At 40.7% G+C, this 18,383-nt stretch overlaps 1 protein-coding gene and 1 long non-coding RNA gene across 3 annotated transcripts; one reads left to right on the top strand and one right to left on the bottom strand.

Moving 5' to 3' along the window:
• Nucleotides 1-1,817: 1,817 nt before the first annotated feature.
• Nucleotides 1,818-12,375, bottom strand: LOC129199056 (uncharacterized). The gene is made up of 4 exons (XR_008574575.1): nucleotides 11,847-12,375; nucleotides 7,729-7,851; nucleotides 7,557-7,637; nucleotides 1,818-3,766 (listed from the first exon to the last, which is right to left on the bottom strand). It is a non-coding gene; the product is annotated as an uncharacterized LOC129199056 (long non-coding RNA).
• LYSMD3 (LysM domain containing 3) lies at nucleotides 11,506-17,018 on the top strand. Of its 2 annotated transcripts, none has more exons than XM_054808776.1 (3): nucleotides 11,506-11,876; nucleotides 12,685-12,963; nucleotides 15,137-17,018. In XM_054808776.1, the coding sequence occupies exons 1-3, from the start codon at nucleotides 11,832-11,834 to the stop codon at nucleotides 15,740-15,742; spliced, it is 930 nt and encodes a 309-aa protein (XP_054664751.1). In that variant the 5' UTR covers nucleotides 11,506-11,831; the 3' UTR covers nucleotides 15,743-17,018. The 2 variants fall into 2 exon arrangements, with proteins under 2 accessions (XP_054664751.1, XP_054664752.1); XM_054808777.1 differs by lacking the exon at nucleotides 11,506-11,876 and adding an exon at nucleotides 12,383-12,502.
• The last annotated feature ends 1,365 nt before the right edge of the window (nucleotides 17,019-18,383 follow it).

The following is an 18,383-nucleotide window of genomic DNA, read 5'->3' as shown; positions in this document are numbered from 1 at the left end:
TTTTAAAAAACCCACAAATGTACTTTTTTCTTCTAAAAAGCTATGCTGTGCACCTAAAAGGAATTGAGGTGTATGATAATCTGTGTTTTATGTCTGATCACATCTTGCAGTAGCCCACCTGGGTTTACGTATTTTTGATCAATACTTTATTATGCATTATTCCTGTGCATCGGCTCCAGTTTTTCTGTCCTGAAAAGAGAGCAAGAACCAGTCCTTCAAAGGCCCATACTATTAGATGCCAAATTTTGCATTAGACAGAACTTAACATATGAGCGTGAGAGGCAAGTGGTATGTTTTTCAACACCATACTGTTGTTATTTTCCTATCTCAGCCTCACAGTCTAGAACCCACATTGTTTTTCCTCTCTGGATCAACATGTGGAAAGGATACTTGAGGTATCAGATTCTTTTTATTCTATACTGTTGTTTCATTACTTCACATTGGCCTTTTTTCATCCAGTTTCTGTGGGAAGTTTAGCTCCCGCCAATAGCTATTAACCTGCTTGGTATCAGAGGAGCTGCCTTAATAGTCATCAGTTCTCAATTACAGCAGGCCTGAGCACATTAAATTTTGCTAATTACTGAGCAAGAAAACAAAGGAAGAGTGAGAACTCAGACTTGGGCTCATAAATTCAGATGGCTACTTTCATGAAGTCTTTCAACAAAACTGCATTCAGTACCAAAATGACCATAGCTTTTGCTACTCTCTCCCCTTCAACATGTGGTACTCCATGTTTTCTCTCGATCCCTGAGGATTTTCCAATTTCTTTTTTTCATTTTCATCACACTGCTGCAGAGACCCATGCTTTCCTTTGTTGCACAGGAGGATGAGACAGAGCTCCCGGGGGATTTTGCCAATGGTGGTCCTCAACCAGCTGGAAGGTTACTGGTGATTGACATGAGACACTCCATACGCACTTCCAACAGCTCAGCATGCTGCCCACACAGCCCTCTCGGCCCTTACAAATGTCAGGGATAAACAATCACGCCTCGTATTGGACATACAATAGATCTGGCTTTGTACAGAACTATGCCTCCAGGTCAGCCTTAACTTCTCTTTTCAATAAAAAACAGTAAATAAGGTGTACTAAGTACACCCCTCAATTCTTTGTTTGTTTGGATTTCCTTTGTTTTGAATTCATTAGAACTCTGTAAGTTAAAAATGGCTCTGCTGCGAGTAAACCAATATTGAAAGCAGCAGCAATAGAATCAATGGACTCCAGTTTGTTTGTTTGTTTTGAAATCTTGCCTTTTCCCTTTATTGGCATCATCTGAAAGGAAAGACCAGAGAAGAGGGAGTTAGAAGAAGAAACAAATCCCTGAGAAGGAAAGCACAACTTAAAGGAGCAAGAAGAAAAAAATCCAGAGGCCTTCAGAAGGGAGCATTTTCTCTTCTTGTTTACATTTTTGTTTCTATTAAGAAAGATTTTTGTGTTGTATGGAGGCTGTTTTGTTTTCAATCACAGGTATTGCAATCTTAATCTACCAATATTAGAAAGCAAAAATAAATGTTGATAATCGAATTTTCTGACTATCCATAAACGCCACTAAAATTCAGATTTCTTTTCACCTCTGGCATCCAAGCTTCCAAATTCTGGGCTAAGCATTTATTTGGATACAAGTAGCAAACAAGGAGATTCCGATAATTTTGAAATTTTGGTCCTGCACAGATTTTCACATTGGTCTATCACCTTTTCTGGTACTTCAGCCAAAGCAGATTGAACTACTCAGAATTAGGAATGTTAAGCATGTGCATAGCTCTTTCATAGACAAATCCTTAATTAAAATACAGCAGACACAAGTTAACTTTACTTCTTGTTTGTTTATTAATGAACTTCCAATATGACGCAACACTTCAAAAATACATAACACCCATCAGACACTGTCCTGATTCATTCTAGTGCATGGGTAGAACACCTATCTGATCTACCTCCTCTCTATGATTCATAGAGTATTCAACAACATACAGATGATTTTCTTGCAAGAAATTCACTTGGGTTTGGTTGTTGGGTTTTTGTTTTTGGTTTTTTTTTTTTTTTTTTTTTTTAAGTGGATTTACTTTGAATGATGGTCCATGGTAATGAGCATTTCTGCAAGACAGACCATTTTTAAGAACATTATCGACCACCACAAGCACTTATATTCTTCCCTGGGTAGCTGTAGTTTGATACTCGATTCCATACAGATAACTGTTTGCTTGGCTGATGTCTCAGATGCATTCCCCGTATTCCTTCTGACTACTTCTCAATGCGATTCACACTGGGGAGCAGATCTAACTGGCAGTGTCGCAAGAAACAGCAGCCAGAACTACTGGACATGGCTTTGGTAGCACGGTCCTCAAGAGAACTATGCTAAAAGTCATGTTTTGAAAGAGGGCAGAACTGACCAAGACTGATAGCATAGAGGTGTGTTCACCTTGGAGCCTGACTAATTTGTACTACCAGGCTTCTGACCACTATCCCACAACAGCTGATCATCAAGCTTGTGTTGTCTGTTTTTCAAAACGTGAAGTGATGGGATTTGATCTCTTTCCTGTTGACATCTAGCTGCACTCTCTGGAGACTCCTGCTCAGCTACCCCACTTCAAAGAACTGTGCAACCACTGTCAGGTATCACCTCTTCAGTAGTAGCAGGCACTTGCACTGCTCTCTTTCCTGAACTGGTCCACATCCTTCTCCATGGGCTGGGAATGCTTTAATATTAAAATCTTGATTTTACTGCGTACTTTCCTGATAAATAAACAAAAACATGCAAGGAAAAGCACAAAGCAAATACAAACAGTACTAATAATCTGAGAAGACTGAATGACAAAACTTGAGTATTATGCTTCTGACCCAGCAGTTTATGCCAGACTGGTTGATGTGCAGATGGATCTGGATAAATTCAGGTTTTGATCCTCTATTTTTCAGAGATGTCCAGGATTTAAGAAACTGAAAAATGAGAACTTCCAAGCAGATTGTGCTCTTTTCCAGGGACAAACATTAATTTGTTTGTGCTTCTTGTGATCAACTTGGCAAAGGTTAACCTTTTTATGGTACAGCTCCTTACCTGTATACTGATAAAGCATATTGATGTTAGTATTTAAAAGGAGCTTTTAATGAAAAAAAAAAATTGTAGTATTCCTATTATCAGGAAAAAAGTCAATGTTCCCTGGCATCTGCTCATGGGAGGTTGCTATATTTTAACACCCATTATGGCAGAAATGCTATTTATATAATCACAACCTTTTTATTACTGAACTTAGCTACACATTTGACAAGACTTTCAGAAAAAAATGAGATTGCTTTTAGAAAACGTTAATTTAAGTATGTTGAAGTGTAAAAAAACTGAACAAATTAATGAGAAAATAACTTCTTTGTTTCAACTTAGTGCATCTCAGATTTGGTTGATCAAGCTCCAGCGTGCAATTATGACATGATTTATGTCATTTTGTGTCATTATAATGACACAAAAAGAATGTCATGTCTGAAGAGATGGTTTGGTCTTACAATGTTCAGTGGCTTCTTTCAAACCACAGTGGGTGCTTACTGGCTTGTAGGTCACACAAAGAAACAGCAAGATGAGAACTTGGCAAGAATTGTCTGCCTGCTCCTCTTGTGCAGTTATCACTGCTAAACGAAGCTGCAGTCTTGTTTCTTCCAATCAAGCGTGTCCAGCTCTTCCTTTGCAGCATGTCACTGACAATGTAGATAGCATGCAGCAAATCAGACGATCTCTCGTAAAACTTCCACCAAAACACACAACTTCAGAGCATGTCAAGCACTAGACTGTAAATTCAAAAAGAACGCTTACAAAAAGTGCATTGTCCTAAAGGTAAAACATAGTAAAAATATTAAAAATTCTCCATATTCTCTTGCATCTAGATTGCTCTTAATTTCTAAGTCCTCAAAAAGTATTTCAGACTAATAAAGATAAAAGCAAAAGGGTTCCAGCTGCTGCATACAACTTCACTTGCTTTCCCAATTCACAGATAGGTATTTTGTTTGCTTCCTTTTGAATGAACAAAAAAACTGCGTGGAAACACAAACAACTTATGTTTCTCTGTTGAAGAGCTGACTCTTCTCTTTTCTGAAATACTTTAAGTGAAACTGAAGTGTTTACTCATTTGTTGCTTACTTTTCCCTGAGATCAGAGGGATATTACCTGAGTAAATGTGAAATTAAGTACCCACAATAAATGTAAGCTTCCAATGGAAAGCTGTAAGGCCAGAATTTCTATCTCAGAAGTAACTATCGTCTATGTTTATGAATTTATTTTCCTGGCTGTGGGGAATCCTGGCATTCATCCTTGACGTAAAATTGCATCTACAGAGGCACCAGAATATTTTAGCATCCTGATGCTGAGATAGTGATCCTGGGGACTGCCAAGCACGTCGAAGAAAAAAACAAACAACCTAACAGCTTCTAGTACAGAGGATAGCATGCGCTCTCTTCAGAGTTGGTCTGCAAGGGAAAAAGATGCAACTACTCTCGACGCATCTGCTTTCAGTTTCATTTACACTTTGTCCTGAACAAAATCTAAGGCCTTCAGGTTTTCCTTTTCTTAATGTAATGCTTGATCTGCAACATTTTTAAGCTAATGAAATAACTGCATGCCATTACTTTGTATTACTATTTTTTTAAATGTCACATCTGTGAAGTTATATGTTGATTATCTCCCTCCTCCCTCTGACACCTGAAATTTGAGTGCATTAGATGCAAGGAAATGGAAAATCAAACCACTTAATTCTGTTATAATGCAAAGCACCCTAAAACAACTGCACATAAAAGCTCTATACATGATTTGTTATTCATTACCTAGGTATTGCAGAGGCCCACACTGATACAGTAACATCACTTGATATAAAAATATTCCTAGAAAAACATAACTCATGTAACACTATTACAAAATACATTTGCACACAGACTTTTAATCTATGGCATTGCAAATCAAAAGCGAGAGGTGGTCCAGACAAGAAACAAAAATGTTCCATGAGAAAATGATATACGAAAGTACTGAAATGCATGTTTAAGGTATACAGTATAAATCAATAAACCCCATATTATTTAAAATCTGTGTAAGATCAACTACCTTGATCTTTTAAAGTTGTTTCTAGTTTATGCCCACCATGTGTGGTGCTTCCCTGTGGTTTGTTATTTTACTTCTATGGCAGAGGGAGGAAACCACCAAAGCTCAGTAACCATACTGCATAGCACAATGTAACCATGGAAGCATTTGTCCACTTGTCAGAGCCTCTCCAGAACGATTCAGCCATTCATTTCATTGAATCAATATTGAAGCTTTTAAGATTTATTACTAGAGGGTGGAGGAAAACTAATAAAACAAATTCCTTGTTGCTTCCCATTAAATACATCTTGTCACAGTAGGCATATTAATACCTTGTAAACACTTTACTGATGTTGTGTGGGCTATGTTACTGTCTCTCCCTATGGAGGGATTACTCCTAAAGTATTTGCATTAACATGCCCGATAGTCAGTGAAAGAATTTAAAGGTTTCTGACACATTCTGCTGTCCCATATAGAAGTTGAATCGAATAGAAAGACAAAAGTTGTAAGAAAACCAGGGTGGAGGGAATCTGTTTTAAAATTCATGAAAATGCTCCCGTCAAAGAGTTTCTATGTCTACTAGATAACTGTCTTATTTATGTCACAGACTGGATATTTGTAATAATATTTTAAATGCTTAAAAAGTTGAACAGGCTTATGTATTTTACAAGTACTTACACATTTGTTAAAATATGCTACAGTTATCTAAAAATGACAGAGATAAAGGCAAAACTGAAACCAGCATGTTTTTTTAGGAAAACCACCATTTCTTGAGCTCTCTACTGATAATTATTACAGATTACACATAGCTGTAGTTTATGAAAAATTTTTCATATTTTTTAAATCAACTTTATACTGAAAATTTGAAAGCAAGCATAGCAAGATGTTTACAATTACAGTACCATTACTATTACTAATATCAGGAGCAGAGAGTATTAATTCAACAGTTTTACACTTGCATAACATTATAGGCACCTTAAACTGAAGGTACCTTAAATACGCAGCTCCAATATTTATCAATATAGCAGGCTGTGAATGCCATACCTGCTCATATATTTAAAGCTTTTCAAGACTCCAAATCAGATCCTTTACCATGAAATACTCTCCTTGCTCCTGCTCCCATGCCCTTCTACTATTGCCTGTCCCTTTTACAACAGCTGTTCATCATACCCCACTATTCCACCCCCAAGGAGCTTAAAACAAAGGATGAGAGTACTACTAGGATGTTCCGGACAACTCCCTCGCTTGCCTGTAGGCTTCAAGTGGGAAGAACAGGAGAAGGGTGGAAGAAGAGGTTGCACAGTCGATGGGATTGCACGGGGGTACCGGGGCCTGCATAAGGGCACTTTCCCACTCAGTGGAATGACATCAAAGGACTGTTTGACAGCTAGCAATGTACCAATACTGAATACATCCTCGCGTGCCAGTGGGTTTGTAACCAAGGAAAGGTTTGTATCAATAAAGATGCAGCCACACCTCCATAGCAGTGCCACCAGTAAGGGCAAATTATCAGTACCAAGGAGGCCAAAGAAAGCTTCTGCCACAGCTGAAATCCCAATCCCTAAAAAATACCATATAACATTCAGCTCCTTCCTGGGAGGGGAAACTATCAAAATCCTTAAGCTTTTTATCTCCAAAATTAAGAAGACAACTTTACTACATTGACAATCAAGAAAAAAATTTGAACAAGGATGCATCTTGGTCCAATAGTATAGTAAATACTCAATCAGAAACAAAATAAAAATTAAATCAGTAGACAGGTTATGGAAAATGGAACCAGAGAGCACGCATTTTAAATTACATTGTATAAGTTATAGAAGATTAAAGACATAAGGGAAAACCACTGGGTTGGCAAGACAATGACAAGTTTAATAACCATATTTTAAATGGCCATAACAGTCAATTGCAAAGATACAAAATGAAGTTCAGATTATAAATGAAGCCTGACAGCAAACCTAGCCAAAATAATGTAAAGGCTGATGTAGGATTTCACTTATAAGGAGGTAAAGGAAATGAATGGAAAAAGTGTGTGATCTTATACAAATAATGCAATTTGGTTTAATTCTGAAAGATTATGGATCTGAATGACAGTAATTGTGCTGGTATAACAGAACTGAATAGTGGAGGACTTACTTTTTAATCACCTTAAAATATGGTAAAGGCAGAGTGCAATGCTAGTAGGGAGTGCAATGGCGTAAAATGGATTAAAAACTAGCTGGCAGAGCTCAAAAAGCATTCTCCAGTAAGAGATTATGAACAAAATACAAATTTTATTACAAACAAATGAAAATACTTCCATTATGTAGTTTAGCAAGGGTTACAAATAGACCTGCGGCTCCTCAACACTCCCTGTAAATATAAAAAAATCACAACTGGATGTTTGTGATGTCAATTTTAACAGACAGGAAATGACAGTATTACAGTGACATGGGTCACTTGGTAAGCTAGTTCCATTAAAACAAGTCATGTTAACACCGCTGAATACTTTCAAAGCTAAAATATAGGTTATACCTTACAGATCATCTTCTGGATCATTTTCATCTGAAGAAGCTCTAGCACAGCAGCAGCTCACCGTAAACGTCCAATGTGATGCTGTGAGTGGGGAAAAAAACAGTTAACTGTGATCTTCAGATACATCAACAGTTCAGTAGTGACAAGTAGCTGGGGTTGGGGAATTGTTTACCTTTGTATGTAGTACTAACGGGGTGGATATTTGAAACTGCATAAAGTTCTGGTGTCCACATTTTAACAACAATGCTGAAACCCACAGAGGATGCAAACAAATCAAATTCCCAAAACCCAAGAGCTAGAAAAAGCAGAGAGCAAAAGTTAACAAGCTCTGAATGTTTAATTCATTACAAAAAAAAAAAAAAAAAAAAGAGAAGAGAAGAGAAGGAAAGACTTGACTAACTTGACTACAGTGCAAAAATTCCCTCAGAGAAAAAAGCTGAGCACTGAAAGGGTTCCTTAATTTAGTCAGAGAAAGCATATAAAAAGTAACAGCTATTCCTGGACTTAATTACAGATTTATCCAGCTAAAATTGGAAGGACTCTATGACAATCTATAAAAAACCAAAAAACCGAAACCTAGTTATCACACTGCAGAAACTCTTATTCATCAATGCAGCTATACAAGTATGAATTCAGAATCTTATTGCAAAATCTGTCTGAAAATAATTTTAAATAAATTTTCAAGACTCTATAATCCATTTTTGCACACTGTCTTTACCAAAACTGAATGATTTCACTGGTAGATTTCCTTATCCAGAGGATACCTGAGCTGAGCAAAAACGTAAATCAGAAGCAACTATGCAGTTCTTGAAAGATTTTTGAAAACTAAAGATCAAACAACCAATGCACCCTACTGGCTGTGTTATGGAAGGCACACAGCATATTTCTATTATGAATACATATTAAATTTAAATAAAATTAATTAAGAAGTAACCAATTCATATCAAGTAACCAAAGGGAAGCAGCAAATACATGAAATATTAAATCGGGAAATAACAGTCTCAATCCAAAGGTAAATTTTAGCTTATTCTTATTAAAACCTTAACAGTACTAAATTAAATAATTAAATTTTGTGGTTGTTATTAACTCATTTTAGAGTGAAACTGTTGGAACCTTGCTAATTAAAAAGGGTTTCTGCTAATTTTTAGGATTATATTACTCATACTTAAATATATACATGCAAATATTTCCACTGGAGAACAGACTACTCGGCAAGTGTCTCCAGATTAGCATTAATTGCTTCCTGCATACTTTTATACTTCTTAAATAGCTCCTCTTACTGCACCTTACACATTTTGCAGTCAGACATTGCTTAATAACTTCACACTTCACTCAGACTCCATTAGAGCTGCAGTTCTACCTCAACATTACTATTTCCTACAATTTTAGTTCCATTCCCAAGTACCAAGCAGGGAAGCAGAGGACAAACAAAGGCTGTATATCTATTTCTGTGTGAATCTTTTAATGAGTCATAGCTTATCACGTCATTCAAGTACCTAAAACACACATAGATATTTGGCACAAGCTATCTAAGTGTAAATCTAGCCCTATGGTCCTGAATCACAGAATGACCTAAAGACTACAAAAACAATGGTGGTACACGACATGTATGTAATTTCCAGACAGAAAGAATATGTTTTGTTTTTTTTTTTAAATAAAGATGACTAATAAGTTATATCAGCCCTCCAACATCTTCTTCACAGTTCCTTTTTATTAATTCCTTAAGATTTTTTTTTAATATTCCTATGTGTATACTTACATTCCTAGCTCTGATCAAGCCACACTAGATATAACATGACCAAGGGGACTGTGGTAGAGATCCTTGCAGTTGCTCTTGGAATGCCATGGAGTGATTAACACTGACCCTGTTGCTCATTGAGAATGCACTATTAGGATATGCAAAGTAACTTACACGGGGACGGAGAAAGGCTGTATTCCTATTAGCATTCATGGGAGCTATGCAGCTACAGTCTTGTTCATCAAGTTTGGAATATACCCTTTTGTTATTGATGGGAAAATGTCACTAGTTACAAATGGTTACACAGAGGGTCAAAGCAAACTCCAATACTTTCTTTCCCCCTCTAAGGCAGAGTGCTGCTTCAGCAGTTCTTTTTTGACCTGATGGTACACCTCCTTAGATAAAAGAAATGGTGAAATTCCCTGCCCTGACCTTTTCTGCAGCCTCACCACCCAAAGATTAAAGAAAACCTCCAAAAGGATATGCCATTAGTGGTGTATGATGGGAAAATCCTCAGACAGCACTGTAGGCATCACTGCATATGAAGTCTGCCTTCAAACTCCTCTCCAGGTCCACCCACAGCTCTGATGAGTCTCATAAAACAGTCTTTCAACAGCATGAATAGGGTCTGAGTCATCAGTTTCCCAGCTACAGACAACTACAGTTGCTTCACTTCTTTTACTGAAAGCTTCCTTTAAAAACCAAAGCAAAACTGGTTGGTGCTGCAGATATTCTTTGCCAGATGTGGCACGACACCTCTTAACAGATGGAATTCTCATTCACGAAATTATAATTACTTTTCGTCAACTTGAGATCCCACGAGAAAAACTTAGGTTTTATGGGAAATCAATTCAATTTTGTCACCTTCAATATAGCTCTTCCTGGAAACCCAGTTGGTGGAAGATTCAATCTACTTGCATTATGCCATCCCCAGAAACACATAAAATCATTCTGGGACCCCCACAAGTATGTTCACACACTTGTCATGTAATCTGACAATCCAAGCTAGTCTTTGTTGTATAGCTGCTTCAGTGTAAGGCTGTATCTAAGTGCAGATATGTTAATTAGCACAAGCTGTGCATCTGACCCATGATAAAAACAGAAGGCTTATTTCTGAGCAGGCTTTGATTGGGAATATGTTATGAAATACTGTGAAGAACAGAAAATATCCCCAGTCAGGCTCCTAAATAGTTTAGAAATAGTCTCCTGACTTGTAAGAAACTTTGCTTTGAAGGAATTTTAATTACACTTGACAACTACAGCAATATTTTAACCAACGTAGAATAAGAAAGCCTGAAAATTAGCTTCTACTGACTGCGCCCAACCTCCTGGTGGAAGGAAACCCTGTTTACACGCTAGTACTGTTCCATGCTTCTCCATGAAGGGCAGCAATCAGACCTGCACAATCTGGCCAGCTCATATTTTATGCTTACTGTTGATTTCTGCACCTGAGAATATTTATATTCTTTCATGCATACTTTCTCTTTCAATATAGAACTTCTATGGTCCTGACAGAACACCTGTGCTGAAACTTAATGGCTTTCCTTGTTGATGCTATTTGGCTATGGGGTACCTAGACAGCCTTAGGAATGCTTTAATTTTACCCACCCCACCCCTCATCCACAACAGAGCATTATTTTAAGGTAATACTGAAATAAATGCATTTATTCTTTAAAATCAGCCGGGACACAAGAACTCATGGCACCTTGATAACTTATTTTACAATGCCTGGAAATGTGGCTTCAATCTTCTTCAGCTTCTGTGGGTGTGAAGTGTGACACTTTATAACAGAGTTACACAATCATTAGTTCTTATGTCTTTGGACTCAAGTAATTTGGTTTTCATAACTAACATCATAAGGAATTCTGCCTCTGCTAATACCAACCACGTTTGTAACCTCTTCGGTTGTTCAGGAAAGCCTGAAAACATCATATAACAAAGCCCAAAAACAAAGGCAAAAAAAGCCCTTATTTAAAATTACTTTCTTAAGATTTATCAGTTGAGGAATCAGCCTCGTAACTGCATTTGTCTTCAGCAACAATGCAACCATTTGTTCCAACGTACTCAGCCAAATCTTAGAGCTGTCAGCTTTTGCAAGAAACACTGTACTTGCTCCTGCTGTAACCAAGAACTTCCTTCGAAGGCCGTGTCAGAAGAAACCCATGCTAGGTTAAACCTCCCAGCTGGGCTCTTCCTGTTACCGCCTATTGTCTCAGCAACTGCAGCAGCTGGTGGCAGTTCTTTCACAGTGAAAGTGACTCTACTGGGGAAGGAAAGCTGAAATATCTACAGGGCGTAACTTATGGTTTCTCTCTCGTGAAAAAATACATCAGGAGGGGTTGAACACCTATATCTCTGCAGTACCAATGCTGACGAGGGGGAAGAGGCATGAAGGCATGAAAAGAAGCTACCGGGCAGCTTCTGAGTGAGCAGCAACGCAGTAACAGGACTAAAAGGCACGCAGGTTTTGGAGAGCAGCTGCAAACTGCTACAGGCAGAAAGGGCTCTTAGAAGAATTATCTTACCGGCCCAAATACATGACAACTTCGTACCTGAGCAGCCTTCATTTCTCCAGAAACAGGGTCAGTAAGAAAGCTGGGTTAAAAAGCGAAGCTGAACGGCGGCACTCCGCAGGCCCGCCCGCTCCCCGCTCGCCCTCGGGCCTCTCCCGCTCTCTCGCCCTGTGCGGGGGGCGGCAGGCTGGGGCAGCCCGGCGGCACGCCGCTGAGGGCGGGGGGACCCCTCACAGCCCCCCGGCGGGGCCGAGGGCGGCGGGGAGCAGCGCCGAAGCGCTCCTTTCAGTCGTTCCGTGCTCCTCTGCCCTTCGCAGCCGGACACGGGCGGCGCGGGGCGGTGAAGAAAGCTCCACCGCCCGGCAGCCCCGGCCCGAGCAGCTCAGCCGCAGAGTGCCCTCAACCGGGCGCGGGGTCATGGCGGTACAGCACACCTCCCCATGCCGGGGAACACCCCCCCACTCCGCAGCAGCCGAGGGAGCCTGGCGAGGCCCCTCAAGGACGGGGCTCGACACCGGCAGCCCCGCTAGCGGCCGCGGCCCGTCTCCCGCCCCTCAGTGGCGGCACCTAGGCGAAGAGGAGCGCGCGGGCCCTTTAAGGGCGGGCGCGCGGCCGGCGCTAGGGGCGGGGCTGCCCTGGGGACGTGGCGGAGCGGCCGCCGCCGCCATTGCGGTCGCCATGAGGAGCGGCGGCAGGTAGGGCCGCTGCCGGGGAGGAGCGGGGCGGCGGGGCCGGGCCGGGCCGGGCGCTCCAACCCCCTCACGCTCCCACCCCTCGGCGTCGGGGCCGGCTGTCGCCTCGCCGGAAGGGAGCGGGGACGGGCGGGCGGTGTGGGGATCCCCCGCGGAGAGCGCCACGCCTCTGGTCTGTTCCACAGAACCACCCGAGGAGAATGGCCGGCAGAGGCGCCGGCTGCGGCCTGCAGCCACCGGCCGTAGCGCAACCGCCCGTCAGCGGTCACCTGTACCCCTTCGGGGGCGCGGAGAGCGAGGGGCCGGAGGAGGAGGGCGGCGAGTTGTCGGAGCTGCGGCCGCGGGGCAGGGAGAAGGTCCGGAGGAGCGCGTCAAGGGACAGGCTGGATGATATTGTCCTGCTAACGAAGGATATCCAGGAAGGGGACACGCTGAACGCAATCGCCCTTCAATATTGCTGCTCGGTAAGTCCCCAGGCGCTTACCGCTTCTTCCTGCTCCCGGGCGGTGACACCGCGGAGGGCCGGCCGCGCCGCGGGGCCGGGATGAAGCGCGTCCCGGGGCCGTGCCGGTCCCTTGGCCCGGTGGGTTGACGCGGCTGTCGGCGGCCCTGTGGGCAACGAGTGGGAAACGCCGCGCTCTGCAGAAGTGAAAAATGACGGCGGAGCGTTAGTGTAACAGCGCAGAGTGTGCTGGAGTTGCAATTCCGTAGGCATTCTCGCTTAAAGCTAATGTAAGCGTAAGAAACCGATGTGTGATTTTGCTTGCGGCACTGCGTCTCAAAGTGTACACGTTACAGTAAAACTTATACTCGTGCACAGTCACACGTGGGCACTCCCACTTAGGCCATCCTCCCCGTCAGTGATGAGGAGGGTATTGCCGAACCACCTTCAGATTTGTGTGCAGCTGTAATTCCATTAAGGAAGGGGAAAAAAATCTCATCATAGTTTTCTTTTAAATTCTGGGAAGTTGCCTCAATGTTTATCAGCATGAACGTGTGCATTTGGCAGCTCTGCCCACGTGCCCCAAGTGTTCCCTTCTGGTGCTCAGACCCGGCTCCTTCTCTTAGCTGAGAGTTCTTAATTAGTCTGGTCAGTGTCCTTCCTACCCTGTACTCTTGGCTGGCCAGTACTAATTAGGGCAGAGGCTTCTGTCTCTGTTGGTGTTAGCCTTTGCGTGTACCAAGTTCCAAAACAAAATCAGCCATGCGCGTTGGTGGATGGACTAATAACTGTGCGGTCTTCAAGGGGTCAAATTCAAAAACCATGTTTACAGAATTTGCTGTCATCTAATTCTTCAGGCAGAAACAGAATTGGGAGCCTCCTGTTGTGAGCTTAGGTACCAAAGTTTGACATGACTGTTTCATAATCATGACAGACCTTAGCCTCATTAAGCAATTCTTGGCTTCAGAACCCACAGCAATTAGTTACTTGGAGCAGGCTTACTAGATCAGGCCTCAGATAAGAAATAAAAGATCACTGAGTTGTGCTCTTTCTTGGAAATTCATGGAGAATGCAGAAGAGCAGTCCGGGGCTTTAGGCAGAAAGCATAACTTGCTAATCACGGGAGTGAAAGCTGCATTTCGCAGTCTTTTATGCTCATCTGATTTATTCAACACAGTACATGCAACAAATACACTGTCAGAGGAACAGAAGTGCTTTTTCATGTTACAAGGTTAGTGCAGGCAGTAGGCACTGATCGCCCCAACTTTTTCTGGCCGCATCTGTGTTGTAAGCAGAGCAGTCAGAGGAACAAGAGTCTCTTGTTTTCTCTCTGTGACTTCTCCTGAGGTAATGTCCTCCCAGTGAGGACAGGAAGGATCTGAACTCAGTTACTGCACATCTTAAAATGGGCACAAGTCCTGTGTGCTTACCAGGTGTTGGAAAACTGATTTTTAAAAGTACTTCCTTATGGTGAAGTTTGTGGCTCTGCCTCCCACATTGAGGGAGTTACTGTCTCCAAATGAAGCTGCTAATTCTCCAAGGGCACTTAAATCCTTGCAGACTATTTCATGTTAGCCTTAAAATCTAAACTTACTGAGAGCAAAATGAGATTCATTTTGGGCAAGAATAGGGAAAGGGGAGAGCTGACTTGATGAGGGAGGTTATAAGTTATGGTTGGCTTCTGCCTTAGCCCCCAGAGGCAGAAGGAGTATCCAAACCACATCTGTGACTAAATGATTTGGAAGCTTATAATTCTTAATACTTCTCACTCAGAAGTTTTCAATTTTATTAGGAACTTGCTGCAGTTTACTTAATTTGAAAACACTGAGGTGACATTGAGTCCCAATTTATTTCACAGAGATAGCTGCCACTGATAGATGAATGTTACATTAAGTGAATATATACGCGGGAAGTGACTTCAGTCCTCTTATCTGAAGTGAGGAGGTTTGTTACCTGGTAATGACCTTCCTGCTTAAACATTGTTCGGATTTGGTCTTTGACCTCTTCTCACTTCATACTGTTTGAATGGGTATGGGTTTAAAAAGCAAAGCAAAACAAAAAAGCAAAACAAAACAAAGGCCCTGTCATTGTTTCATTAGGGAAGAATTCTATTTCTCAAGGATGTAGTACTCTTAAAATTTAAGAGTTCTGGTTCAATGGGGCTTTGATACTTACACTGTTGTTTTTATTTTTAGGTTGCAGATATCAAGAGAGTTAACAATCTTATCAATGATCAAGATTTTTTTGCCCTGAGGTCTATCAGAATCCCAGTGAAAAAGTTCAGTGTATTAACTGAAACACATGTCTCTCCAAAAGGAAGACCAGTCCTTCGGCCTGCTCACTGTTCCCCAGAAGTGCAGGAAATGTCACCTGATAAATTCTCTGCTACCGAGACTGTTGGCAACTTCTTAAAAGAAGTGGATCGAGATATAGAAGAAATAGTGAAGTGTAATGATACAAAGAGAGAGAATCTTAATGAAGTTGTTTCTGCCTTAGCAGCCCAACAGATCTGTTTTGAAACTGATGGTAAAACTAAAAAATGCAAGGATCCTTACTATGGAGCAGATTGGGGTATAGGGTGGTGGACAGCCGTAGTGATTATGTTGATTATTGGCATAGTAACTCCAGTTTTTTATCTCCTGTACTATGAAGTTCTAGTGAAAGCAGATGTCAGTCACCATTCTACAATGGAATCTTCCCATTTGTTTGTCACAGCAGCATCGCATCAGAAACAAATAGAAAATGGAATAAATCCGGCGAATATTATAAATGTTGATAATCAAGGAAACTTTCAGCCTTAACAATGGAAAACCACAGGTGGCTGTTATTCATGGACACATAACATAGCATTAAAGGAGAAACCACAGAATGCAAAATGCATCTGGAAGGCAGAGAAAATGTGTACCGATGTGTGACTTGCCTTTATGGGCACTCTTCCAGTAAAGGATATTTCTGTGGATCACGTAATCTCTGAACATGTCTCAGACAGGCGATTTTAATGCAAGATTGGGATATAAATTAAGGTATAAAGTTGTCTCTGAAGTTTTGCACTTTTTTCTATTTTAATAGGCATATGTTTTTTTAATTAATAATGAGGTGAAAAAATGTAGTTTGAACTAACATGAGGAATCTCACTGTATGTTTTACAGCCCTAAAATGGGCATTTGGGGATATCTGACTTTTAAACAAAGTATTTATAGAATGCATAGCACACTTGACATTTTAATATCAGGTTTACAGCTGTCAGTTAAAACTGCTTTCTCATAATTTTATCTTTCTTATAAATTTCTTTTTTTAAACGCCAATCATTCCATAATTAATTGCCACTATGAAGTTCTTTTTTTAAAAATTACTTTTATAGAGGCAGTAGCTAAAACTTAAGCTGCAATCTTCAAATCTTGTGCCTGTGGTCAACTCATTCTTTAGTACTTTTCAGCGTAGGCAGTAGGATAATTTGTTTTTTATGTATGTGATACTGTGCCTCAGCATGGTCCAGTTGAGAGTGTCTTGTTGAAACTTCCTATCTTTCTGTGGTATCCTACTGAAAACTGGACTGGATTGCACTTCTCCTCTGGTCAGCTGGGTATAGAATGAGAGGAGTGCAGATGTGTGGCACCTTGCTGTGACTGCTTCAGTAGTCTTTATTTTAGGCTAGTGGATTTTTCCCCCCCCTCCAGTTAATTCAGGACCAACTGATTCTTCAGACAGCAGTCATGAGGGTACTGAGCATGCTAATGGTCGTGTGCCCATGAACCTCAAACACTAACTTTTTCCTGAAATCTCCTGGAAAACTTCAGATTAGATTTAATGGCTGCTAGCAAGGAATTTAAATTGCAGCAGAATAGACCAGCTGCAGCTTCAGACTTGTTCTTTACATTGTAGTGTATTCATCAACCACTCTGTTCTTGAATGTTTCACTTGGGATTTCATGAACAATCTTGGTTTTCCCCTCATTCTTCCCTACCTGAAAATGCTACAAGATAAACAAAAAACAAAACCTGGAGTCTTCCTACATAAAAAAGGAGGTACTTGTGTACTCAGAATATTTTTAAATAAAAACTGAGATGCTGCCTATAATTTTTCTGTTATATTTGCCTTGTGGAGTAAGATTTCCATTGCCCTCTTCGAGGTACCATTTGTTACCAAAACCCAAGATAACTGACTTGAATAGGACGTATAAAGAGAGACATGGAAAAACATCACTATCCTTTAAACTACTACTATAGGCTTTCCTTTCACTAAGTATATACAGTATAAAAATTTTGATAAAGTGAATGTTTCTTAAGTATTGGAGGTATTCCAAAGTGCTTTATCAACTTAAATTTTTAAAGTGAAGACTCATGCCCCATTTGTTCTTGGGGCACCTATTGCCCCGAAAAGCGGGGCAAATACTCTTCGCTGGCATGCTAAGTGTAACAACATGAATTGGATAACTTTTAATGTATATTGAAATTGAAGCAGTCCAAAGCCTGAAGGGAAATGCTGTACAGGTGGATCTGTGAACTATGATCTGTGGCTCTTGAACCCTTTGATCAAAGTGATGTCTGTGGAGATGGTGTGACTACTCAGAGTTTCCACACTAGAAAAGGGATTGCAGGCAGGCATGAACTTCATGTTTCACGTAACACTTGCTTTCAAAGATCTTCTTAAATAGTAGTTCTTCCCATTAAAAGAATATGACAATAACACAAGCATGAATACTAAAGTACCAGTTCTCACTAAGGCTGTATGAAAAATGGCATTGCAAAATAATTTACAGTGGCTAAAATGATACAGATTCTATGGCTAAAACTTTAAGAGGTGACTTCCTCTAGACCAGACAACAGAACTTTGCATCTTAAGACAAGTGTTTTCTATGTAGGACTGAAACTTGGTATGTAATGTGTCAGGTTTTTGCTGCAAGCTTATTTGCTGGTTTGCTTTTTTCCTGCTTCATTCTGTTCCTGAAACCTCACCATTTTTAGTACTTTATCCTGGCATTACTTATACAATTGTCAAAGAACATGAAATTAGCTATTGTGATCATGCAACATAAGTCTAATTAACTGCACGTACCTGAACTGATGGGTATTAAATTGCCATCGGTACAGAACTGAACTAATTTCAGTTGTGGTTTGACTCAGTCAGGAAGGTCTCCGTCCTGTTGATGTGCAAGTAAAGAGATTGGTGGTTAACTACAGCTTTTTGTCCTGTGGTGGTACAGCTGAATAGTTCTCAGGGGTATCTCAGGCTTTGGGCTTTTACAGTGTTGGAAGGCCTGTGGCTTACGGTCACCAATTCAAACCCAGTGGGCTTGAGTATTTACCTTAGGGTAAGCAGCCTTTACAAAAAACACAAAGGGATAGCCGTTTCATTGGACTATTATACTCAAACCAAGAGCTTAGCATGTTTTTTACTATTTTATTATGTAGCATATTTCATATAGTGTATTTTTAATATAGT

Source organism: Grus americana, chromosome Z (genome assembly GCF_028858705.1).
Source record: "Grus americana isolate bGruAme1 chromosome Z, bGruAme1.mat, whole genome shotgun sequence".
NCBI lineage: Eukaryota > Metazoa > Chordata > Aves > Gruiformes > Gruidae > Grus > Grus americana.
Note: the sequence above shows the minus strand (reverse complement) of the source record. Positions and strands in the feature narration are given on the sequence as shown.